The 26,489-nt window shown below is 36.6% G+C and overlaps 1 protein-coding gene across 1 annotated transcript in view; it reads right to left on the reverse strand.

Annotated features, from left to right (window-relative positions):
* Positions 1 to 26,489, reverse strand: part of RELN (reelin) — a 436,933-nt gene that overhangs the window by 356,891 nt on the left and 53,553 nt on the right. The window contains exon 2 of the mRNA XM_037511284.2: positions 17,906 to 18,016. Within this exon, the coding sequence (XP_037367181.1) occupies positions 17,906 to 18,016 (111 nt within the window). The remainder of the gene's footprint in view (positions 1 to 17,905; positions 18,017 to 26,489) is intronic.

Consider the following 26,489-nt stretch of genomic DNA (forward strand, 5'->3'; position numbering starts at 1 on the left):
GCTTATATTTCCCATACAATTCCCACCCCCCTTATTTTGACCCTAATCTCTCCTCCCCTTCCCTCCTCCTTGTAGTATGTCTCTGGTTTAAAATTGTTTGTTGAAATGCTATATCCTCTTGATGTGCAGTCTTAAGTCTACTCTGTCCTGACATTCTAGAAACACAGGCCATGTTCCCCTTGACTATGTGAAATATACCAGAAATTTAAATACTATCAATCTGGATCTCCCAAATAGTAAATACTGCTTACATAGTGAGGGAAAGGGTGAGGGGACAAGGGTAGAAAGTGAATTTAGGCCAAGAGAAAAGAGGGAGGCTAAAAAGAGAGGAAGTAAAGGGAGGGCAAAGACAATGGAGAAGAGGAATGTAGGACTGAAGTAAGGATAAAAAGGAATCTAGAATTGAAGGAAAAGAATAACCACTTAGAAATAAAGGGGTAGAAAAATAAGTAGAAGCACTGAGGAGAGACTGAAAAGAGGAGTTTTTAAAAGGAAGAGAGAAAAATATAAAATAGAATAGAGGAGAAATTTGAAATGTGAGGAAAGAAGAAAATAGCAAGAATAGTAAGGTGTGCAAATACATGTTATGCCTCTTTCCAGGCCTGGTGTGATCATTCCATTGCCAGGCTCTTCTGAGCCACCTCTACCAGTCCTTCTCACTGCTTCAGAGGGTCTGCCCAACCCATGTCTCTGCCCCAGCATGGGCATCAAGTGGAAACTATGGGAGAATGTAAACACATTCATCTCTGAAGTAGGACTTTTTCCTACACAAAAACTATATTTGTGTTTCAATTATTCATAAAGTAATTCAATATTTGATTTTTTAGAATTTGTGTGATCAAACCACTTTTAAATTTTTAGGTTTGATTACATGTCTAGTTTTTTTAAAAAATGTTGTCAGTTCAACAAATCAGTGCAGTTCTGTAAGATTATACATTTTTTTTGCTTATACTTTTCATGCCCTAGCATATAAATTAGGTATTGTCTAGTTTAAAACTAAAATCATGAAGCCTTTCCAAAATAATACTGCATTTTCCAGTATTGACGTTTATCATTTTAAAAATAGGATTACGTAAGGAAATTCCTGTATGTCTATAGGAAATAACAGAGTTCAGAATCTACCTGTGATCAATCATTAATGTAAGTGTCAGAAGTATACTAGAAAAGATGATGCTTAAACAAGGGGGTCTTTAGTTCTGAGCCCAAAGAGTTTGGAAAGACAAGAGAGAATCTTGGTCAGGTTTCTGTGACCAACCATGTCGCCTTGAAGGGAGGTCAGAAGGAACTCCGCATACCCCAAGCACATGGATAAAAGTGATAAAGACACCACACATGGAAAAAGATTGAAATTGAGGTTTCACTTTTGTGCTCCCCAAAGCTGTGCTCACAGGCGACTCAATGTGAGAGTAGAATATAGTAGGGATGCTAGCACTTAGCTACAGGTGAGTCAGATGCCTCAGAAACTGCTACAGGTAGCAGAGCCCTTAAGAAAGACCCGTAAGTTCAGAACCCCAGCAATGTGAGCACTCAAGCTCTTCTCTTTTCCTTCATGGTCATCTCCAGCTATAAATATCTTCTTCTTTGTAGGACATTTTCACAAATAAAAGTTCTTATCACTCCCATCCTGAGTAAGAAAAATTAGAGAAACAAATTGCACTGATGTAAGTACTGAGTGCAAAATGTGACTTTCAAAATTGTGCTTTAGCTGAAACGCAAGTTATTATAAGGTCTTATTCTAGGAGTAGGCTTTCCAGTCATTAAATAACATTAGTTCTTATATGCCAAAGATCTAATGTATATAAATAAATAAACCTAAATATACATATATAAGCAACCACACAGTAATGGAAGGAACTCTTTTTTTTTTTTTTTAAAGATTTATTTACTTATTTATACAAGCACTGGGTGCAGTCAGAAGCGCGGGAGGATGAGAGAATTCACCCGAGCCAGAGTGGGGAGCAGAGCAGGCAGAAGGACCGAAGTACACTGCAGAGGGGAGCAGCGGGTGGCAGGAGAGGTCTGCGCGCCATGCAGGACCCTCCTCCGGTGGCCGGGGAGCAGCTGGGAATCGAACCAGTGCTGCAGAGGCTGCGGGCAGCTTTGCAACCCAGCGCTCAACCACTGCACCACCGGGGAGGCCCAATGGAAGGAACTCTTAAGGCAATGATTTTCAAAACTTGGTAATACCACAATCCAACAGAGAATATATTTTTACTTTGTAAAAAGGGACACACAACCAAAAAAAAAAAAAACAATATGTGTCTTTTTTTCAGGACATGTGGAAACATTAACAAAAGAATATTATTTATCTCCCAAAGTCTCGGGATCATTAAGTTATAGGGATGTGTGTAATTAATAATTTGGTAAGTGATTTCCCATCATCAAAACAGAATAATACAAAGACATAAAACCATCACACTATGTTGATTTTCATTCTTTGAAGACAGTCTACTCTCAGGTGTGGCTGACTTCTGAATGAGGTCTGAATGTGAGGGAATAATTATGACATTAAAATTCCTATTTTGGTGTCATTTCCATAACTTTCACGTGTTAAATGGAAGTGTGTGCACAGGGATTAAATTGTTCTTGCTAAAAAGTTTTCTTTATTTTCATTTGTTTTAAAAGAAATTAATAGAACTATTATTTGTCTTTGCTAACTATGAATCCATAGTTTTACCAAGTGTTTTATCACCTTCCTATCTTTTGAACAATTTAACACTTTATTATTTTAGGACTTTCATATACATTCTTGTTTTTACCTATAGTATGTTCTTCACTGCAATAGCGATTTTGCAAAGAAGTATTTAAAGAAAAATCATGCGTTCATAAAGAAACAATTGAATTTTAGTTTTTGACCAGTGATTAAAAGACTCTCCCCGCAAACTGCAATTTTAAAACAATTAAATCAGGTCCTCCCCGGTGGCGCAGCGGTTGAGCGCTGGGTTGCGAAGCTGCCCACGGCCTCTACGGCGCCGGTTCGATCCCCGGCTGCTCCCTGGCCACCAGAGGCAGGTCCCACATGGCGCGCAGACCTCTCCTGCCGCCCGCTGCTCCCCTCAGCAGTGTACTTCGGTCTTTCTGCCTGTTCTGCTCCCCGCTCTGGCTCTGGTAAATTCTCTCACCCTCCCGCGCTTCTGACTGTACCCAGGGCATGTATAAACAAAACAAACAAACAAACCAGCAAACAAATAAATAAAACATGCCTCTATTAAAAAAAAATAAAAAATAAAACAATTAAATCTCCAAGAAGTATGTATTAAATGCTTGACACTACCCATTCACTCATTGGTCTAAATGTAAAAACTAAAACTCAATTTAAAAGCATGCTATTCTTTAACAAAAAGGTTGCCTTTAAAAAATGAATTAATGTATGCTTTTTCAAATACTTTTGATAATAGTAACACCTGGATTAATAAAAACAAAGGAAATTAGTAATCAGGTTTTTATTTTCTTCTTTGTAAATCTCTAGCCGCATTTCATGCACTGATATTCTAACTCTAATAGGCAGGAAAACACAGAGGAGGCTTTCTCAATCTCATGAGAAAATTTTAGGGCTGAGAAAGCCCATGCAATTATTAGGATCAAGAGAAAAGCAAATTAATAAAGCCTCAAGTCTAAGTGTAAGCAGCAGAGTAGCAAGCAGCAGTTGGTGTTTTTAATATTTAGAGCCAAAGGAACACTAATTCTTTAATGTAATGACTATCTACCTAAGCACTGTAATGCTAAGCCAAAGTTGCAGTCTTTACCCCACCCATGCTCTGCTCTGGCTCAAGGATGTAATCTTTACATAGTGTGTTTATTTATTTATTTATTTATTTATTTATTTATTTATTTATTTATCTTACGAAAGAACTTAATCTGTAAACTTCTGGACCAACATTAACTTGGCGCCAACTACCAGTTAATCAACTGTTAAGAGATTCTTCTAGATATGACCACTACACAGATATTTTATCTCCCTGTTAATTAGTAATTACGCACTGGCAAGAAAAACAGTGTTTCTTTCCAATTATCCCAGAACTCAGTGATTACTTAAACTTGGCTAATTAGCATTAGAGAGCTGTACATCTTCTGGGCAAATTGTGTTTGATAATCCCTATTAAAATATACATAGTGGCTGTTGACTTGTAACAAGGAAAAAAAAAAGTGGCAGTTCAAAGGGTATTAGATACAGCACGAGGCAAATGCAGGGCCATTAACATTTCTCCAACTGCTCTAATGAGAATGCCGAGGGTCATTTCTGCCCAGTTTACCATCTGTTTGGTTTCTGGCATGTGTCTGTGGTGTGAAGGGAGTGTCCTGAAACCTATTTGGCTTATCACAGTATAATCCAAGAATGTGAAGTAATTTCAGTCATTTATAAAATAGAATGGTGCAGTAATATCAGAAGCTTACATGTGTGGGATGAAAAACTTAAGCATAAAAATAATGTTGCATGATGGGAAAGTGTCCTGAGTTTTTAAGCAAGGAGGCAATATTTAAAGAGAAACTTTTAGAAATGTTGTACGTGAATTCTTATAACTGCTTTCTACTCACCCAAAAGTTATGATGACTGGAAAGAATCTAACTCCAGATAACCAAAGCAATGTGTACATACAACAAAATAATTGTTCTTTGGGGGAATAGTTAATGTTAAAATTTTAAAAGAAACCTCATGATGTGCTGTTCCTAAAAATTCATGATGTGTAAAGTATATTGACTTATACCTCAACAATAAAAAGACTGATAATCAAATTTGAAAATAGGTAAAGGCATTCAATAAATATTTCTCAAAAAAATACAGAAATGTCCAATAAAAACATGAAAAAATGCTCAACATTATAAGCCATTAGAGAAATTAAATTCAAATCACCATGAGAGAACACTTCACATCCCCAGGCAAGTTTTGCAAATAGTGTGCAGAAGTTAGGACCTCATACATTGTTAGTGGGACTATGAAATGGTACAGGAGCTATAGAAAACATTTTAGCAGTTGCTCAAAATTTAAACAAAATTAATATATGACCTAGTTATTCTATGGCTAGGTACATACCCAAGAGAATATGTAAGATATATGTTCACACAAGAAACTTGTACACAAATTTTTACAGGAGCATTACGCATAGTACCAAATGCAGAAACAAGCCAAATGACCATCAACAGATAAATAAAATATGGACTATCCACACACTGGAATATTATACAATTATAAACAAGCATAAGGAACTTCATTCTTCAATATGCTTTAATATGAATGAATCTTGAAAACTTGTTAAAGTCAGTCACAAAATTTCACATATTATATGATTTCACTTATATGAAATATCCAGAATAGATAAATTCATAGAGACATAAAGTAGATTAGTGTTGCCAGAGGAGAGGAAAAAGGGAGATAGGTAAAGGACTACTTTCTGGGGGTGATGGAAAGATGATGGAAATGTTTTTGAATTAGTGGTGATGGTTGTAGAACACAACTATCATATACTGAAACACAACATATACTAAAAATCACTGGACTTATGTGAATTATAGCTCAAAAAGTAAAACACATTAAAGGATTCTAAGTACTGTTTATCTTTGTCTAATGAGCATATTTCCAGCTGTCATACTGCAATAATCTTTTCCCATGTATGACCTATTAACACATTATGAGACAATAAGTTCGCAAGAACATGAAGGAAAAGCTACTATTAACACAAAATTTTAAAATTCACTCTAAGATATGATCCATATCAGTTCCTTGTTCAAAAGAAGACAAAAACAAAGGGAGGAAAAGATAGTAGGTTAGGGCTTGAAGGATAAACTTCATCAATCTTGTAATTATTCTAGATCTGGTATTTGCCCCATTCTCTAGGAACAGAAAGCCAAACTCCAATTGAGTTTTTCCTTTATTAGTAACAGGTTCTGTCCACTTTTGTTATTATCACTTGAAATGTTATCAAATCATACAGGTTAAAAGTCAAGGTAAAAAAATATTCCTATAGTACAAGCAATTCATTATTTTTAAAAGAAAATAACTAAGGATAAAGAAAACATCTTCCTAGCACATGATCTTTGACAGCTCCACTTATGTTACTTTTAACTTGCTGTTTTCTAAAGTTAATGTGGAGAAGAATTTTTCAGAAGAACTTAAACAACTAAATAATAACAACAATGTTCTGATGTATGAAAAGATGTAGGAAGAAAAGCAAGAGGGGAGCTATGTCTGAACTTTTACCAAAATATTAAAATTTTTGCTATTCTATTTTCCAAAATGGCAACTCCCACACTAGTAAGTATCTTTCCAGTCTGACATTCATAGCCCTGAAAACACCAATTTAATTGTGTGCTTGCCTCAAACAGCAGCCTACCCGTCTGTTAGGCTACATACAAGTCTCAGCATCAGAGGGTTGAATACTAACTGTAGAACAGAAGACAAGAAACAAAACCAGCACTGGTGAAGTTCCTTTAGTAGACTCCTACATCTAATTTCAAGTTACATCTATTTGTGATGCATTCAGAACTATTTTTTAGGCAATGCTTTTCAAAAATATTTTAAAGATAACTATCAAAATCATTTTTAAGAAGTAATAACATAATAAAATTATTTTAAGTTATTCTTAAATTTAACTGCCAGAAAAGTAACCAACTTTATCCAAGGGTATGTATAAATCAATTACTGTGAACATGAAACATGAACCCATTTATCATTATCTGAAAACCAAAAAAAGGACTGGAAAAGCTCAAAAGTAAACTACATTACAAGCAGAATGACTGATAGGTCAGAGTCAACCTTTGAAGTTAATTCCCTTAAGAATCACCATGTCTCCTGCTAAAATGGACAGTCTGGCATACTCTGAAGTGTCACTCTCTTTGAAACACAAGTCTCTCTTATCAGCAAAGACCCACAATTCCTAAAGGCATTTTATTATTATTATTATTATTATTATTATTTGAAGAGAGAGAAAAGTATTCCTGATTCTGTTTTTATCTAGAGTTCTTCTTAAAGACTTGAACACATGGAAAGTACCCCACACAATGACCTTGTTCATTCACTGCCTAGTTGTTAGGGAAAATATTTTCTTTAATAACAGAAATAAGGTTACACTTAGCCAAGACAGAAGTCTCCTTAGGGGTACTTTTTTAAGTACATGCAAGATTTTTGTGCATATTTCAGGACTAGATTCTTCTATCTAGCACCAGTGAAGTGTCCAGAGAAAATTGACACAAATTAAGTAAATTATTAAGGGGCTAGAAAATGAATGAATCTTGTACACAGAATGTTTTTTTCTTTTTGCCTAAAGGCAAGAAAACAAGTGACTTAATTACTTTTTAACAATCATTTATCATTTTTGGTCATACAAGATATTATGAGCAAGATACTAAAGTTAAAACTTACACATATGTGCAAGCAAATCTTCCCTGATCATTTCACTTGATTCAATCTTAGAATATGTTCACAAAAAAATTATAGACTCATCATTTTTGGGAAGATCTAAGAGGCAGAAAAAGAACTTAACTAGTATGTGTCACTAAGACACTAACCCTCCCCACGCTATAAGGCTGAACTAAACAATTTCTTGAAGGTTTCTTTGTCCACAGAAAGCACTTAATCACTCTCCTATATGAAAGCACTGGTGCCAGCCACCTCCAGAACAGAAAGGGATAAAGTGGGAGGTAAAATCATAAATTTCCCCAGAATCTTTTTTTTTTTCAATTTTTTTTTTTTATAGAGGCATGTTTTATTTGTTTGTTTATTTGTTTGTTTTGTTTATACATGCACTGGGTACAGTCAGAAGTGAGGGAGGGTGAGAGAATTCACCAGAGCCAGAGCGGGGAGCAGAGCAGGCAGAAGGACCGAAGTACACTGCTGAGGGGAGCAGCGGGCGGCAGGAGAGGTCTGCGCGCCATGTGGGACCTTCCTCCAGTGGCCGGGGAGCAGCCGGGGATTGAAATGGCGCCGCAGAGGCTGCGGGCAGCTTCGCAACCCAGCGCTCAACCGCTGCGCCACCGGGGAGGCCCAATTTCCCCAGAATCTTTGATGATGAAATTTACACATGTTTATATATTAATAGTTTTAAATCTATGTATATAGATATGTGTGTATGCAGAAATACCATCAAATGTAAAAACCATAATAGTCTCTCTCTTTTGTCCACACCTATATATTGCTACACACCCATGCATTTACTAACAGCAGATCTGTAGTAAGATGCTCTGTAAATCTTCAGAGTTTATTGGTTTATTCATTCAAAAAAATATTTATTGAACACTTGTTATATGACATTGGAGTGGAGGTGAGAGGTCATCTCTTCAAAGAGGTATAAAGGTTTTTATTTATTTATTCTTAAATTGAGAAAATAGTGGTTTGCAACACTGTATGTGTTTCAGATGTATCAGATCATCTCCCTTCAGATGTGTGTCACCACACCACACCCATCACCAAGGCATCCATTGTCCAATAGGCATCCTCCATACTTACAAGTAAATTCAACAGATTGTTAGAGATGACAGGTGGAGGTGAGAGAAGAGGATGAAGCATGGAGGAAGGAGTAAAGAGTTCCATGGAAGTGGAAACCAAGGAGGAGCAGAGAGAAGGGGTGATAATGGCTTGATAAAGGAGGATTCAATAAAAGATGTAAGTTGGGACAGAGGTTCTCAAAGATGGGCAGGATGTTTGCCCAGCAGAAAGAAGCAGAAGGAATTCCAAGACCATAAACAAGAGCACAGAGGTTTAAAAAAACCTGGAATTTTGGAATTGCGTGTATATTATTATGATAGGTATGTGGGTATAGATGTGTATTTACCACCTACTAGATTACAAGCAAAATGTGCTGGGAAACACCTACCAGAAAGAGAATGGAAGGAGGCTGAGAAGACATGGGGGTTAGAGACAAGCAGGGCTACAACAGATAGGGCCTTTTTTCAGTCAAGATTTCTTTGGAAGTAACAGAAAGCAATTCAACCTGGCTTGTGCCTTAAGGGTTACTTAATGAGAGGCTATAGAGCAGGGATTTCAGTTATGACTTTGCAACTCCTGAGGCATGACCTTAGGCAAGTTACTTATCTTCTCTGTGCCTTAGGTTCTTTATCTGCAAAATGAGAATGAGTATAGTAAGATTTGTTAGGATCAAAAGTGTTAATATTTGCAACACATCTGACACATAGCAAATTCTTAATAAATGTTAGCTATTTTTAGTATTATTTCCTAGAATCCAAGACTATCTGAACCTGGTAGGGAAGAAAGTCTAAAATAAGAGTCTGGGAAGCTCTGGCATCTGAGGCAACATCCTGTCTCTCTTACCTTTTCCTCTCCCTGCACAACATTCCTCTGAGCTATTGTGGAGAATGGGTGCCCAGAGATCCCAAATGTTTGCATGTGCCTTAGATACAACTCAAGAAGAAGCTGGACTGTGTTGATGAGTGTCAATTCCAAATATCTGTACTAGTAAATTTGATTGATTCAGCCTGGTTATTTATCTAGTGGCTTAAGCTGAAGGTAACACCTAAGGGTAAAAACTTACATAGTGACATATATCTCTTGAATAGCAGGAAGGAAGGTAAAGAAGATTCATCTTGATTTTTAAGTTTAGCCATTTTCAGGTATGAGTCAGAGAACAGGCTCAGCAACTTGGATCTACAGAGGTTTTAGAATCACTGATGAGTAGTTAAGGGATTTGTTGATTCTATTGCTTAAACTTTTCTTTTTTGCATCCTTTTAAGAATCTTGGAACTGCCCAAAATCCACCCATGAAACAAAATCTGGTATACCCATACACTGGAATATTATTTAGCAACAAAAAAGAAATGAAGTACTGATATAGGTTACAACAATGCTAAACTGTGAAAACATTATGCTAAGTAAAAGAATGCAGACACAAAAAATCACATAATATATAATTCCATTTACATGAAATGTTCAAAAGAGGCAAATCATAGGGACAAAAAGTATAGTCACGTGTCACTTAATGATGTTTTGATCAACAAAAGACCATACATATGATGGCAGTTCTAATACGTTATGCCATAGAGCCCCAAGTGTGTCATAGGTTATCCCAGCTAGCTATAATTACACTCTATATCACATTTGCACAATGACAAGGTCAGGTAATGATGCATTTCTCAGAATATATTCCTGTCATTAAGAGATGAACAACTAAATCAGTAGTTGCCAGGAACGAATAATAACTAGCTAGTTTTAGTCATCACACTTACACTATCTCAGGTAAAGTCACCACTTGTCCTTCCTCGGCCTTGCTTCCTGACACACACATTCAGATCCAAAAATTGAGAGCCACACTCTATCAAACATTCATTTCACTCTAAATTCTATGGATAGGTGATAGGGTACACCTCTAAATTAAAGTCAACTTTAGATTGACTTTTAATTTAGAGTCCCGACCTCTAAATTAAAGTCAACTTCCCTCTTTCAAACATTGTGCTACTTGAACCACCAATGCATTCTGTCTCCCACTTTGAAGGAAGAGTTTGCACTCCCTTCTGAGTCTTTAAATGATTCCTATTTTGGGCCTCCCTGATGGCGCAAAGGGTTAAGACACAACCTAAGAAGCTAGCCACAGCCACTGCAGCACGAGTTCGATCCCCGGCTAGGGAGCAACCCACATGGAACAGCAGACCTTTCCTGACCCACCCATTGCTACCCTCAGCAGTATATTTCAGTCAATCTGCCTGTTTTGTTCCCCACTCAGTCTCTGGTGAATCCTTTCACCCCCCCCCCACCACCTCTGGCCTGTACCCCAGTTCTTGTATACATAAATAAACAAATCTCTAAAAAAATAAATAAATGATTCCTATTTTGAGCATGTAATAAATTCTAAGCACTTGATTAGATAATCTCATTTAATCTACCCAACAACTTTGTGAACTAGGATCCAATGTTATCATCCCCATTTCACAAGTGCAGACACTGAGGATCATGAGAACATGAAAGGACAGCATGTGACACAAGTCAGCAAGAAGCAGGACGAGGCATGGAGGCTGATGACCCTAACTCCAGAGGTCTTGTAATGAACCACTGCACTAAGCTGTCTTTCTCCAACTGGCCCAAATCTCATGCCCTTCAACATTTGCTTTAGCAACTTACTAAATGATTAATTCAACAGTGTTACCTTTTAGGTTATTTAAGAATTGGGAAATATTCCTGAATTCTTTGTCATATATTAAACACCAACTATTGGGTTGTTAGAAAAGACATGAGGCATTTTTGCTTGAAAAACACAGAAAAATACATCATGATTTCTATGACAACCCAATAGATAATATTCTCTTTCGCTCTCTTTTTTTTTTTTTTTTAACATTTTAAAAGGACAGGTTTATTAGGGAAAGGAGAAAAAGAGAGGTACCTGTATAGTCACAGGTAGGTAAGAAAGCTGCTGCTGCTGTTTTACAAAGGGAAAAGAAACATCTGCAGAGTGGCAGGCAGGCAGGAGAGCTGCTGATAGTAATCTTTTTTAATGAAGCTAATGTTGGTATAGCAAATGGAATGAATTAAGACCAAACTTAGGCTAATACCCTGTAAGTAGGAAAAATTATTAGCAAATTCATCTCCTGTCAGTTATTCTCCTTGTACCGCTGACTAGAGTAATTCATTTAATTAACCTGGAGTCTTTTTGTTAACTATAGATCATTTACCATATCCAATAAAAGGTCAACCTTTGAATCCCTCAACATGTTTAAAATTGATCAATTATCTTACAAAGCATTTACTTGTAAAAAGACAAAATAAATTTAACATGACGATTCTGAGTAATTTAGCTTAATAAAAGCTTATTAATAAATACCACTACTATACAGAACTTTAACTTCATGAAATTGCTACTGGCTTTTCCCTCTTTACAGAGATTGAACTCTCAATATATGAATATTCATATAATATGTGTACCTCATAGTCACACCTACGATTAAACTGTAGCTAATGCCCAGGAATGTAGGGGTCCTGGTGATAACTGACAAAGTTAAAAAAGGTTCTGCTTAGCTTTAAGGTGAGAGAGAACCAAAATTTAGTTTTAATAAACCCTATATTTTTATTTTTAGTGAAAATAAAACAAAGTAGTAACAAAAACTTGCATTCTGGAAATGAAACAATAACATATAATCTGAATCTACTGGTAAAGTATATTTTTATCAACTAATGATGAACATAAGATTTACTAAAATTTGAAGTATTTATTAAAAGAGTTAAACAATTTGTTTTGCAAATATATCCCTATTCACCTAAAGTTAGAATGTCAAGTTAAATTGAAAAAATTCAGATCATTAAGTTCAAAAATTCTAATATAACATTTTATAGATAATATTAAAAGTATTAAATTTATGTTGTTTACTCTTTATTCTTAAGTAAAGAATGTTTGACTGAATGGAAAATTCAAAAGAAAAAATATTAGCTATTTACTATATTTCCCCCCCATTTGGATTTCATCAAATCTTGCCATTTTTAACAAGTTTTATAACAATAAATGATTGGATCTAGGATGGCTAATTTTTACAAAGAAAAAGAAATGAAAAACAAAAGAAATTACAGAAGTTTATGTGAAAACTGATAAAATGGCTAATGTATTAGATGTGCAAAATTATCTAGGAATTGCAAAACACAAAAGTTTAATTTATGAATGGTCTAACAATTTCAAGTTTGGCTGCTACATATCAGAACTGCAAACCCAATTCTCAGATTTCAGAGCCAGAATAACAAAAATTGAGTAAAATGTTTTTAGAGTCAGAATACTAAATATTGAGTAAAATGCATTTCAGCCTCTGGAAAAGGAACAATTTTGTATGAAAGAATATTCAAATAGCCCTTCATTGAGACTACAATGGCCTTGAAGATTTACATGATTGAGCTGGAATTCAATGCTAAAGACTAGAGGGAAGCATTTTTTTTTTCTGGGATGCACAAAGAAATATCCATAATTAAACATCACACTTCCCTAGGGCAGCATGTTTTCTTATATTGACAAGTAAAATGAGGTATTTCAAATCATGCATTGCTGGTATACAGTCATCTTTTGCATTGCTATTGTTTTAATGTATTTCTGACTATTAGGCATTTGTCTATTTTTGGTCAGTGAGGCATGCATTTTAAAGAATTCTGATTTTGCATAAAAGGCTGTAGTTGTGTTAGTGGTATTACATTTGTACAACAGTATCTTAAAAATAATCATGATCTTATGCTCAGCGAAATAAGCCAAAAAGAAAAAGAAAAATACCGGATGGTCTCACTCATAGCAGGAATCTAGAAAACTTAAATAAGGGACCAGGAAAAAGAATAACTATAAGAAAGTGAAAATCAAAATCAACAAAAAACTATGAACCAGAGACACTTTTTGGGGGGTGGGGGGCGGGAGGGGCGGGATTGGGGTCAGAATGGGGGGTTTGCAATTGTATGGGGGAATATAAAAATAAAATTTATTATTTAAAAAAAAATAATCATGATCTTCTTTTGGCTGGTCATCCATACATTTTATATTCAAAGCAGAATTGCTATAACTTTAGTATAATGGGTATAATTAAAATTACCTCTCTAAAAAAGAAAAATCTTTCACAAGTACACTTTTAGACTCAAGTACATGCTTTACTTTGCCTATTTTATCACAGCTAGCTATGCACATAACACTAATTTCACAACATGTTGGGAAAATGCCAAACAAATCATGTTTGCTTAGCATTCCATCAAAAAAGTCAAAGCCTAATGATAGATGATGTATTCAATAATTCTTTTGTTCTAGATCAAAGGATGCTACATAATTTCAGTCTGGTCCTAATATAACTACTAAACTACTCAAAAGCAGCAATTCTTTTCTAGTTTACCTTCAGAGTTTCCTTTACCTTGTCACCTGTGCCCTAGTCATATTAAATCTTTTTTGTCCTTAAATTGTAGAAATATTGTTAAATTTAAATCAAATACCAGAAAAAATCAATGTTCTTTTATTCTCATAGTGACCATTTATCTAAAGACATTTCACACCCTACTTTTTATTCAAAAACATCATTTAGGAAGATTAACTCTGTTAACAATGTTCATATAAATACACAGAAAATTACTGAGAAGTTACTGGAACTTAACAATGATCTCACAGAGCTATCCATTCATATAAAAATCATGCCCTACAAAAGTGCCAAGTGTCTAATAGAAGAGCTGAGCAATTTGGTTATAGAAATCAAACTACATCAATGGGCTCTATGTTCAGAAGCCTCTTCAGACCATCAGTCAACCCTCTGACATAGGGTTGATGCTGATGGGAAGACAAAGTGCAACTAAAATTAATTAAAATAAATTCTAATTCAAGTGAACTATTTTTTTACAGCTTTCAAAGTCACCACAGAAGATGTTCTGAAGCTTGAATGTCAAATAATTTCTAACAATTTCATTCTCAGGTGGATTTTTTTTGGCTTACTAGCCAAAATCTGAAACAATGTGATATATATATTCTATCTGTCCTTTTAAGATGTGTTTATAAAATACTTAAGAATTATACTTAATGGCTTTTGTCATTTTAAAGCGTCTGTTTTAGTAAATGATAGTAACTTCATTCATACAAGTCCTCTTAAATCATTTTGACCTATAAACTCTAGATTAATTCCACCTTAAGAACTGTGCCTCCCCCACCCCACCACTGGTCCCCCAACACTAAGAGGCATAAACAATGGGCCTCCCCTGGTGGCGCAGCAGTTTCAGGCTGGGCTGTGAAGCTGCCTGAAGCCTCTGCAGAGCTGGTTCAATCCCAGGCCACCAGCGAGGGTCCCCCATGGTGTGCAGACCTCTCCTACCGCCCGCTGCTCCCCTAAGCAGTGTACTTCCTTTAGTCTGCCTGTTCTACTCTCCACTCTGGCTCTGGTGAATTCTCTCACCCGCCCGTGCCTCTAACTGTACCCAGTGCTTGTATAAATAAATAAATAAATCTTTAAAAAAAAAAAAAAAAAAAAAAAAAAGGAGGCATAAACAAGTCCTGAACTGAGGAAAGCAGCTGCTTTGGTTATCAAGATTTGCAATTTTTGAATACCTAGTGCTACCGAGTGTTTTCTATATGTTAAACCCTTTAGATAAATCACCTCCCTTAATCCTCATAACTACTCAATATCCTATGAAGCAGGTGCCATTATCATCAACATTTCATAAATGAGAAAATTAAGCTTAAGGGCATTAAGCAATGTAGCTGAGGGACATGACTAATAAAGTTTGGGGTCTGGATCTGCAAGCAGGTCTGCATGATGCTACAGTCAAACTCTTACTTCTCCATACATTGCTGCTTCTGGTTGCCCATGCCAGCCTGCACCTGCACTCCTGCATGCCCTGTCCTCTTAGAACCTGAACTTATGTGGAGAGGCATAGCCTTGGTACAACCTGTCCTGACTCTACAGTTTGTTCTCCAAGCTGACCCTCCTTAAAATGAAAAACTATTCAAAACCCTCAATGAGTTCCCCTTCTCAAAATCCTGAATGGTCTGGCTCTAGTTCATATCCAGCCTTATTCAGTTTCCCTCTAGATTCCAGATTCAGTCACTCCAAAATTTTCTTTCAGTTCTAGAATATAGCCAGCTTCTTTGCAAGCTGAGGCCTTCGCATCTACTTCAGGTATACTGTGCCCCACCTTCCACAGATTTTAGCCAACAAATTCCTACTCATCTTTCACATCTCAGCTCAATACCTCTTCTTCAGGAAAGCCTTTCCTAACTATACCCCACTATATTCCCAAACAGATCTTTTCTCTGCCATACTCTTTCCCAGCAATCAGTTCTTTGTTAACCCCTAGTAAGATTTGCTATTATACATTTATATGGTTAAATAATGTCTCTCTCAAAGGAGAAACACAAATATTGGATGATTTTAGTCCTTTGTGGAACATAAAAAGACAAAACTAAACAAAAACAAACCTCAGAAGTCTGATTACAGGACTTAGGGTATGACAAGGGAAGGGGAATGTGGGGAAACGACAGGGTTGAAGGGACCCAGTGGACCATAGTGAGGGACTATGAGTGCTTTAGTGGTGGATGTGGTGGCATCCATTTGAAGAGGCATGAACCTATACCCCTCAATCATATATAGCTTTATAAACCAACATTACCTCAATTAAAAGAATACAATTCAACAAAAAAAAAAGTAAATAAATGTCTGTCTGTCCCACTTCATTAAAGTATAAAGTGGTTCTCAAAGCTTAGCGTCTATCAAAATCACCTGGAATGTTTGTTAAAATATTGTCACTGGGTCACAGTCCAGAGTTTCTATTCATTAAGTCTAGAGTAACTAAAACTCTGTAGTTACAAGTTTCCCAGGATCTGGGCTGATCTGAAACAGTTTAGGTTGATTTTCAACCCTAAATCAACATCAAAAGGAAATTTAAAAATTACCAACATCCAAATCCTGTTCCAATGTTTTTGCTCAGTTGGGTTAAAGTGTAACCCAGGATACCTTATTCCAAATATTGTATACTTGTACTAAAAATTTTATCTTAAATCAAAATTTAACCTGAAGCATTATAAATTTTTCTCAATCTAATTATAGGTACGGTGTCATCCAACAGGTTGTAAGAACATCATATGTCACACATGTAATTGAAATCTTACCTTTCACACTGCAGAGCAAAAGATGGGGCTTAAAAAGTAGAATTTTTCAACCTAAGGAATTTTTCTTTTGAGAATTAGACCTTAGAAGTAGTCATCAAAATATCTTTTAACAACAGGACAAACTATCAATGTCAAATAATTTAACAGGATGATTAAATGACTTTCAGGTTTCCTTTAAGTCCTGAGGCTATGAGCCTCATCTTTTGCCAGCAGGGTAACAATACAGCATCAACATTATTGCTCTGAAATCAGTGAGTCACCTGGGCAGAACACCTGCTGGAACTTGACATAGAGGGAGTGCCCTTTCATATATCAAAAGCAGGTAAAAACTATTTATTCAATAAAAACCCCAGAAAAAAATGTTGAACACATAATCGCCTTTGATAATGCAATTCTATCTTTCTCACCTTAATGGAAGTTCTGTGCAGTTTTTCTAGTTTTAAAGTAAGGTCTTATATAAGCTGATATATTTTTTTAAAGATTTATTTATTCATGCATATAATAACTGGGGTACAGGACAGATGCGGGAGGGTGAGAGGATTCACCAGAAAAGAGCAGAGAGCAGAACAGGCAGACTGACTGAAATACACTGCTGAGGGGAGCAGTGGGGGACACAGGAGAGGTCTGTCATGCCATGTGGGATTCTTGCCGGCCAGCCTGGATTGAACTGGTGCTGCAGAGGCTGTGGTCAGTTTCACAGCGCTGCGCTCAACTGCCTGCGCCACCAGGGGAGGCCCTAAGCTGATATTTTAAACTTATATTGTTGATGCTATAAAGGGTCTACTTAGTTCCAACTTGGCGTGTCTACAGTATCATGGATAAATTTGAATTCTCAAATACAGAATTCTTTAGGATCAGTTGACTATCAGATAACCTTATGCTTCTCCACATAACTAACCTAAAGGTCTCTAATTTACTGTTTTAAATATGAAATGGCATTTCTGAGTACTCACAGAATTTGATCATTTCAACAAATCTTAATATCTTCCACTTTATACAATGTTTACTTGTCAAACTTAATATAACACTTTTTTACCTATTCCTGGGTTTTAAGAATGGTTTATCACAACAGGTTACTGAATGATAGCAATGGTCCTCAGAGTGCATTCCTACAACCTAAATTACAGAACACAGAAATTTACTCAAACCCTTCAGATCAAGCTTGGTGTGATGACACCGCACTCATGGTTGATACATTCATGTGACTTATTTCAATTCACCCAATTTCAAGCAAACATACAAAAATCACTTCATGGCATTACTTTCATGAAATAATAACTTTAATACTTTCAAAACATATTTCACAAAAAAAGACCTATAACTGAATAAAATATCCACAATCACTGGTTTCTTTTGTAAGGATAACTTACCAAATCCGAATGCGTTGGAACCTCCAATACTCTGTGAAGCCTGAATACTTGTAGATGTGTATAGTCCTGTCACCAGCAAGCCATCAAAGAAGGTGCTTGTTGAAATTGTCACTGAAATTGGGGGGTGGGAGAGAGAAAAGAAACCTTAATTAATACAGTTAGAATAATGAGATACATTTCTGAAGTGTTAGACATTGTCAAAACAACCGTTACTCATTATTAAAAAATTATTTTTATACTACCCCTAGTTAGTATTTTCTTTATATTAGAAATTACAGAGGAGCAGGAAAAAGCAGCTCAGAAATCCAACAACTATAATTGCTGATCCTAAATTTAGCACACCAGTTCTACCTTTCTACATTCATTTACACTTTTCCAGCTCTGTGAAAAATCATCTGCAAATAATGTAGAACTGAATAGCTACTTTCCTCACCCCTCCCGCCACTTCCCCTGAAGGCAGTCAAAGGCATTGCTGGAGTTTTGGCATTGTAATGAAACACTTTTTTTTTTGTAAGTATTCCAAACTGTGGGAAACAATCTTACAGCAGCTGAAAGAAAAGTAAGATGCACCATATTTCTTATTGTGAGTCTACATTTCACAGAAGAGTCCCCTGAAGTTTTTCAACAAAAGCAGACTAATTTGCATGAAGACCATCAGCTCTTTTCCTTTTGAGGACAAAAAAGGAAGCCACAGCATGGTTTAAGTTTTAGAATGAAGTCTACATGAAGAATCCAAATGGTTTCATAATTAGAAAATCAGGCTGATCCTAGGAAGAAAGGGGTAAAAGTAAATGTATCAGATTTGGCTTCTTAAAATTTTATCTTGCTCTCCACCCTAAAAATTGATCATAATTTCCTCCTTGACATATTTTTCTCCCATATTGCTTTGTATACGATCAAGATGATGCCAGTTGCAAGAAGCAGCTGGGAGAAGGTAATGTTATTTGGGTAGTGCACAGTACAAGGCTGTCATCGTGCTTGGTGGCCATAAAAGAAATGTTCAGAACCATACAAATTTTGATCAGTGAACAGAATTGAACTGTTTGAAACATCCATGAACCATAAAATAAGAAACATATATTAGCAGAATGGCCTCATACCATGGATCCTTAAAGTGGTACTGGATGTTAGAGTAAATGACATTAATATCCTTTAATAAGAAATAATAGCTAATATTGAGAGGAATCATGTAAACCATTTAGTTGGGCACAAAGATAGATGTTGTGCATGCATTATCTCCAGTTTTCAAAAATCTCTATGCAAGGAGTACTAATATTCCTAAGATACAAATGAGGAATTTGTGAACTCAAGACTATCTCATATCAACTTAAATATTTTGATTCATTTTACATGCCTTCTCTCCTATGTTTCTCTTTGCTCTTCCCAGATCCCAAAGGGACAAAATTATCATGGCCAAACAATTGCTTAATGACCCATTTCCCAAATTAGTTATATGCATGAGAAATATCTTTAAAAAAAAGGAAAGGGAAGGCTGAAGAAATCAATAGCACTATTACTAGAGAGGCAGAGAGGCAGAAGGCCAAAGGTTGCTGAGATGACCTCTAGGGTCACCTGTAGGTGACATTTAAGACAGAATCCTTGGCTAGGTAAGCAATGATATCTGGATTTTAGGCCCTGATTTCTGCCACCTGTTCTTGAGCAAACCACTTCATCTCTCTTAAGTCTAAATTTCCACATTTATAGACTCCCACCCTAATCATCAGCCTCCTGTCTTGCTTAAATCCAGATTTCCACAGTTGATTCTATTGATACCTCCATTCTTTGGTTCAATCTTGACTAAGTTAAAATGCACTAAAACTGGTTCTGTGCCCCCATCCAGTGGGATTTAGAATTAAGTTACTTCCTGTTAAATAGACTCCACTGACCACTGGATTCTCTGGTTCTTCCCAGCAAATAAGACCCAACCTGTAGGGTCTCACTGTGGACCACGGGACCCTGATTTTGTCCATTTCCTCTCAATCTACTCCATTCTGTCCAGTAAAATAGCAGCAATCCTGTATTAGGGTATAAGCACAGTCCCTATGGAGCCCTTTCAAATCTTTTAGGTTTCTCCTCTGATAACTGTTTCCAAGATTCTAAAAAAATAATGGTTTTATGTGTTTGGGAGTGAGGCAAACCTGAATCTGAGTCTCATCTCTTTCTATCTCTGATCAGTGTGTGACCTGAGGTTAAGTTTCAGATTCCTCTTTTACAAAATTGGGATAATACTATCAGGTTTTCTATAAATATTAAAATAAATGTAGTATTATCTCTGTATCAGTCATATATGTACAATCCTCTATACAGAAACTAATCAATGAACATTAATTTGCTTTCCCTGACCTCTCTCAGGCCTTTATGCCCTGTCTTGCTCTTCCTTTTCCGAGAATTGGAGCCTTGCACAGACATCCCTGTATCTGCCTTTGCACCAAACCTGTCTTCTACATCAGATTCTTCCTCCAGATACTTCAAGGGCCAATTCCCTAACCATTTTCAAGTCTTAGTTCAAATGTTACCCTCTCAATGAAGCCTGCCTTAACCATACTATATCAGGTTCTTAAATATGTTGTTCAATGTCACTTATTTCTCATGTTGATGAGGGGGAAAAATATCAATTTATGCAGCACCCGCTGCTGGCATGACATTTGCATGTTCTCCCCATGCCAGAACAGGTTTTCTCCGGCTACTCTAGTTTCCTCCCACATCTCAAAGGTGTGCACATTAGGTTAATGGCATGTCTAAATTGTCCCAGTCTGAGTGAGAGCGGCTGTGTGTAAGTGTGCCCCGTGAGGGAAATGTGTTCTGTCCAAAGTTGGTTGCCACTTAGGGCCCTGAGCTACCTGAATAAGTTCCGGTACCTATTCTGGACTGAACTGGAATAGACAGGTTGGAAATTGAATATGTGCATACAAATGACTGTCTAGGAATATTTTAGGCCTTTATTTAGAAGTTTGGTGATATTTCTATGCCACAGGAACTTAACTTTAATTTATATCTAATGGAGGACAATAGGAAAAAAAATGAAAAGGAGGTGCGCCACAAGACCAGAAACCTGGTTCGCACAAGGAGTTGGGGGTAGAGGAGATTAGCAAAGCCATTGACACAGCTATGGAAACCTAGATTCCTTAGGCACTGATGACACAGCTACAAAAACTAATATCTTTAGGTGCAGACTATGATCCTTAGGGGCAGACGCCTCGATGACAAAGCATAACATCCAGGCAGGGATCCCAGGGCACATCCAAAGGTAAAGATATGGAGATTGAGCCCATTGTAGAATCTCTGGTCCCTTTCAAATTCTACAGAGTTATCCAAAATTAGCAACAAACTGACTGGCTCACAAGGAATGAGCCTCTCCCAAACAGAAGAAGACTATATTAATGCAGTCTCTTCACTGGCTCAGGGCAGCAATCACACTGCCTACCTGTGCCTATGCAGGTGCTTCTTTACATCAACTCTCTCCTCTGCAGGGCAGCAGCTTTCTGGCTGCCCATGACCTGTAGCATGCCTGGACTTCCCTTCACTGACCTCCCTCAGCAGAGGCCACTCTCCTCAAGGCCGCCGGCTTGCAACCACGCCACAGGCCTCTTTGGGGCAGCTCTTCCTGCCCTCTTGTGTCTATGCAAGTGTCCTTTATTCTTCTATCCCTTTCCCTAATAAACCTGTTCTTTAAATATAACTACCGTCTCTGTCTCGTGGAGAAACTTGCCTGGGAAACTCACTGTGTGTCACTGAAACGGGAGGTCTGGTGAAGCCTTTCCCAGAGTAAACCCAAGGATCCCGCACTCTAAATCCAGACTCCAAAAACAACAATAACATTTTACTTATGATATTTTTAAATTATGCTTATCTTCAGTCTCATTTGCAGAATTTAAACTCCATTAAGGCGGGTACCTCAAGTGTTTGCTTAGTAATATATCTCATGTGTCCAGAGTAATTTATGACACTTTGGGTGCGTGATAAATATTTATTGAAATATTTATTAGTGAATAACTCATTTACATAACAGTAGTGAGAGGCTATCTTATATTTAACTTACTTCCAGAGGAAAAGTATGTTGTGAATCCTAACCTTTATATGTCATATGAATGCCACTTAGAAAGCCACACGGAAAGAAAACAATTGGCAATTTATATATTTAAAATGTCTTCCAAAGTGCAACACAGATCAATGCAGAGAGAACTAAGATATCAAAGACATTTCTGAAAAAATGGTGACTGACTGAGGTATACATACATTCTCACAAATCATCTAAAGAAAAAGTCCCTGTTAAAAATTAATATTTTTCCTGCTTGCTGGAGCTGGGAATTAAATTATTTTTTAAGAAAAGTGATATTTGTATTTAGAAAACTGCTACTATCTTGAAGCTGTGGACCATTCATTCATTTTCCTCCTTAAAATAGATGTAATGCATAATCCATATGTGTACTGGTAAGAGGTCTCTGTTTTTAAGAAAGAGGAAATGATCTCGAGACTCTCGTGGGATTTTGAATTTATCTTTCTGATCACCAGATTCCCTTTTACTCAAGAAGATAATGGGTCCCATTTCTGTATTTGAAAAAAAAAACACCTGACAATTTGGATTCCCTGGCAGTTTGTAGGAAATAGCAGAATGTCTTGAGCCTGTATGATTTTTATTGATTGACTACAGCACTGGTAGCAACTACATTAAGTGATCTAAGCAGGAGACTGAAGATTTTACACCAAGGCAGTTTGAACTGAAGCTGTGAAGAATACCTTTCTCACTGACCCTTTCTTTCCCTTTCATCAAGTGGCTTCTATTTAGCTCTATCTGCAACTTCTGGTTAGTGTGCCATGGGTTTCTAAACACACACAGAAGAGAGAGAGAGGACTGACTTAATCATACAGAAGTTTTAAATGAGAGAGAAAGGGGTGTGTGTGTGTGTGTGTGTGTGTGTGTGTGTGTGTGTGTGTGTGTTTAATTGTTCCATTGAGGTTGCTCTGGCTACAATCTCTAGGGCTCTATAACTCTGCGTACCTGTGAAATGTGTCATAAGCCCTTGAAGGTTTAATTTTTCATTTGAAGCCTCTCCCCTCACTTACCCTCTAATAGTTCCCTGACTCCTCTCTATCAAGGTTCACATGTTTCCCAAATGTGCATTGGTTCCTATCCTTCCTATGTGCCCTGATTCGACTTCCTTTCCTCTAACTCCACTGGGACTCACACTTCAACATTATGGTAGCTGCTCTAGTCTTAGCTCATTACTTATACCCACAAACTGCTGCCATCCAGATAATTGAAGTAATCATTTTGAAAGCAGAATATGATCTATGAAAATTAACAGAAAAGTTTGCTATACACAGTACTAATATAGCTCATAATAGAAAATATTAAAGCTCACACTTCTGAATGTAAAATTATTTTATATGTATATAACTGAAAGGATAACTTACAAATCTCATGGTTACCATAATATCTGGTCTATTGGTAAAGGTGATTAAATACAGATATCTGTTGTCTATTATTTTAAATAAACAAACTATACATTAATCATAAGATTGTTTTTATGTGCAGATGTAAAATACACTCATTATGCAGAATGTAAAATACACAACCCTAAATTTTCACAACAGATATTTTTGTAAGTTTTTGATACTCTGATGTTGAAAGCTGTGATTCCAAACTACATAATTTAAATGTTCCAAAGCAAATGCAATTTTAAAATGGCCTTTAAAAATATTTATATATGAAACTACTATCTTTGCATAAATAAATGCTAGAGTTCAAAGATATAAATGTGTGCATATTAAGATCGTGAATGAATCTAGGTAACACATATATCTGTTATGCTAATCTTTCATTTTAGAAAAATGTCATGCTAAAAAGTTGAGGGAAAGAAAAAGATTTATTCAAAATGCACTTTGGATAAGCAAATTAACCCAAACAATAAATTCCCTAGAAACTATATATTAAGAACCAAACTACAAATACACATATATGAAAACTTCCATGCGCCAAGAGCTTTTAGCACTATAATTTGGGGTTTAGCAACTATAAAGCCAAAAATAGATATTTAAAATGTGTTCCCTATTGATATATATATTTATAAACTATCTGGTACCCTATCTATTCTGAATATTTTATACAAATTAAAACATATCACCACTATGGATAGAGCCAACCAGTTATCCATTTCAGACACCAAAGATTTGTATAAATTGTCAAATAATTTAATGACAGTAAACAGGTAAATACTTGCTTAAATAGTTCAGTCTGATAGATAATCTACTTCTTTTCATGATTATACAAAGTTTCATGGTAAAATTTGTGAAATTCCTCCCTAGTATTCCCCCCCAGACTCATATCTTTTAGAGGTTCGCAATTAAAATGTTATAAAGAGATCTAACTACTTTAATTATAGAGACTAAAACCAATATTGATATTACAGATTATAAGTAGAACTATGAACTTGCCAGTATAAGTAGGGAAGAAATAAAGTATGTATATTATTACCTATAATCGAAAAGCAAATGTGTCTTATCAGATTACATCATTCTCTTATTCAACAAACAACTCTAATCTCCTACCATCCATAGATGAAAAAGTTAAATCTTCACTGTGGTTTCCAAGACTTTCAGGTTGCTGCCATAACCAATCTTTCCAGGCAAATATGACCATTTCATCTGAAAACCCCTTTGATACTATAACAGGGTGGTCCCCAGAAAAGGGGGAGGTTCCAGGTTTCCTGGCCCACCCAAGGGAGGGTGGACCTGAGCAGGGAGAGAAGAGGCTGCAGAGGAGACTGAGGAAGGAAGGAAGCAGGATGGAGCCAGAAGGAGACCTGGGGGAGGCAGATGGAGCTGAGAGACGCATGATGAAATTGCGCTTGCCTTTTGGTCGTGGACTGGGTGACAGAGATGTGGGTGAGAGACCTGAGGGGAGGTGACAATGGCGGCTTTTATCTTGATTTTGATTTTGCTCTTTTCCTTCTGGGCTTGTCTGGTTGTTTCTGACCCTTTTCTGTGGGTCCCCACTCGAAGATGCTTTAGACTTGTGGCAGGCTTTGGGGCCTTTCTCTGGGCCAATCCCATTTGGATGGAGTTTTACCCACGAGGAGACGGGTAACTTTGGGTGCTTGATTTAGAAACTAGATTCTTTGCCTTTCCTGTATTGTTTCCTAATTGTATTAAAGTTCCTTTCCATTAAAGTCTCATATGTGTTGTGTTGATGCGGCAGATGGCAGAACCCATTTAGAATAGGCAGGTTTGCAGGGTTTGGGCTGCCCCTCTCCCTGCCCTGTAACAATACAATTAACTGGAACATCCTTACTTGCCCCATTTCCTTGTCTTTCTTTAAAGGGCATCCTACCTTAGAAAGACTTCCTCTGTTTCCCTTATTTAAAACCCTGCCATTGTTCAGGCACAGGATCATAAGCCATCTTTCTCCTGAAGTCATTTCTGACCTCCTGGGTAAAGTGACCTCACTCCCCTCTGTGATTCCATAGCCATCAGAGACTGTGGAACACTTGATCACACTTCACCTTCCATGGAGCATGGCTCAGAGGAGGGGCTCAATCAACATTTACTGACTTGATCATAAAGAAACCTTTGTTACAATATAAAAATAAAATATAATTGAGAATATTGTGTAGCTAATGTAACTAAAATTGTGAAATCTAACCTTCCTCCTACAGAAAAAAAAAGGCCAGAATTATTCTTAGATATATGAAAATGGAGATTTCTCCTGAAAGGACAAAAAGAATGCAGTATTTCACTGCATGGGGAGGAGGCAAGAGAGGGATCAGAGGCAGGGAGGAAGGAGCACAAGGGACTGAGGTGATGGTGCACCGGTGCATTGATGAAGGAAACTCTATGGGGACTACACCTGAGGGGGTGGGGGGAAGCAAATATTTTTTAAAAATGGACAATGATGTAAAAAAATTTAAAAAATTAATATAGAAAAAAAATTTAAAAGAATGCAGTATTTCATTATAGTACCCCCAAATCAGAACTATTTGAAAAAATTTTGGTTGAATTTTACATTTATTTATAATGTTGTCTCTTTTGCATACAAGTACTTTGTGTGTGTGTGTGTATAATTCTATGTACAGACCAAATTAATCTACTGATAATTTTGTTACTAAGAAACCTTATATCCTTAGCCTACTCTGAAGGTACTCCGCCATTTCCTCAAATAAAAAATAAGAAAGGATCAAAATGCTAGGAGGCTGTAGATATCTCTCCCACATCTGTGTTAAATTGGCAATGAGCTTAGCACCAGGAGTCTATGAATATGGATTGCTGGATTGTGACAGCAAAATGAAAACATGATGTAGCGACACAATTCAATTCTTATCAGTGGCTCAAAGAGTACTGCTGTCTTGAAATGACTAATTACAGAGTCAGTTATTATCTATCATAGCTTCTATTAACTGTTCCCAACAAGACCCTAATACCATTCTTGCAGAAAATCACTATAAGATGAAAGTCTGGAAGAAAATAAATTTAGACATTTAACGCTGTTTGCATTTATCCTAAAGCTTCTGGTCCACAAATGCTCTATGGTCCATTAAATTTTGATCACTTCAGGCATATTCCATTACTACTTTATACATAAAGACCT

This window comes from Talpa occidentalis, unplaced genomic scaffold (genome assembly GCF_014898055.3).
Source record: "Talpa occidentalis isolate TD23 unplaced genomic scaffold, MPIMG_talOcc4v2.1, whole genome shotgun sequence".
In the NCBI taxonomy this organism is placed as follows: domain Eukaryota; kingdom Metazoa; phylum Chordata; class Mammalia; order Eulipotyphla; family Talpidae; genus Talpa; species Talpa occidentalis.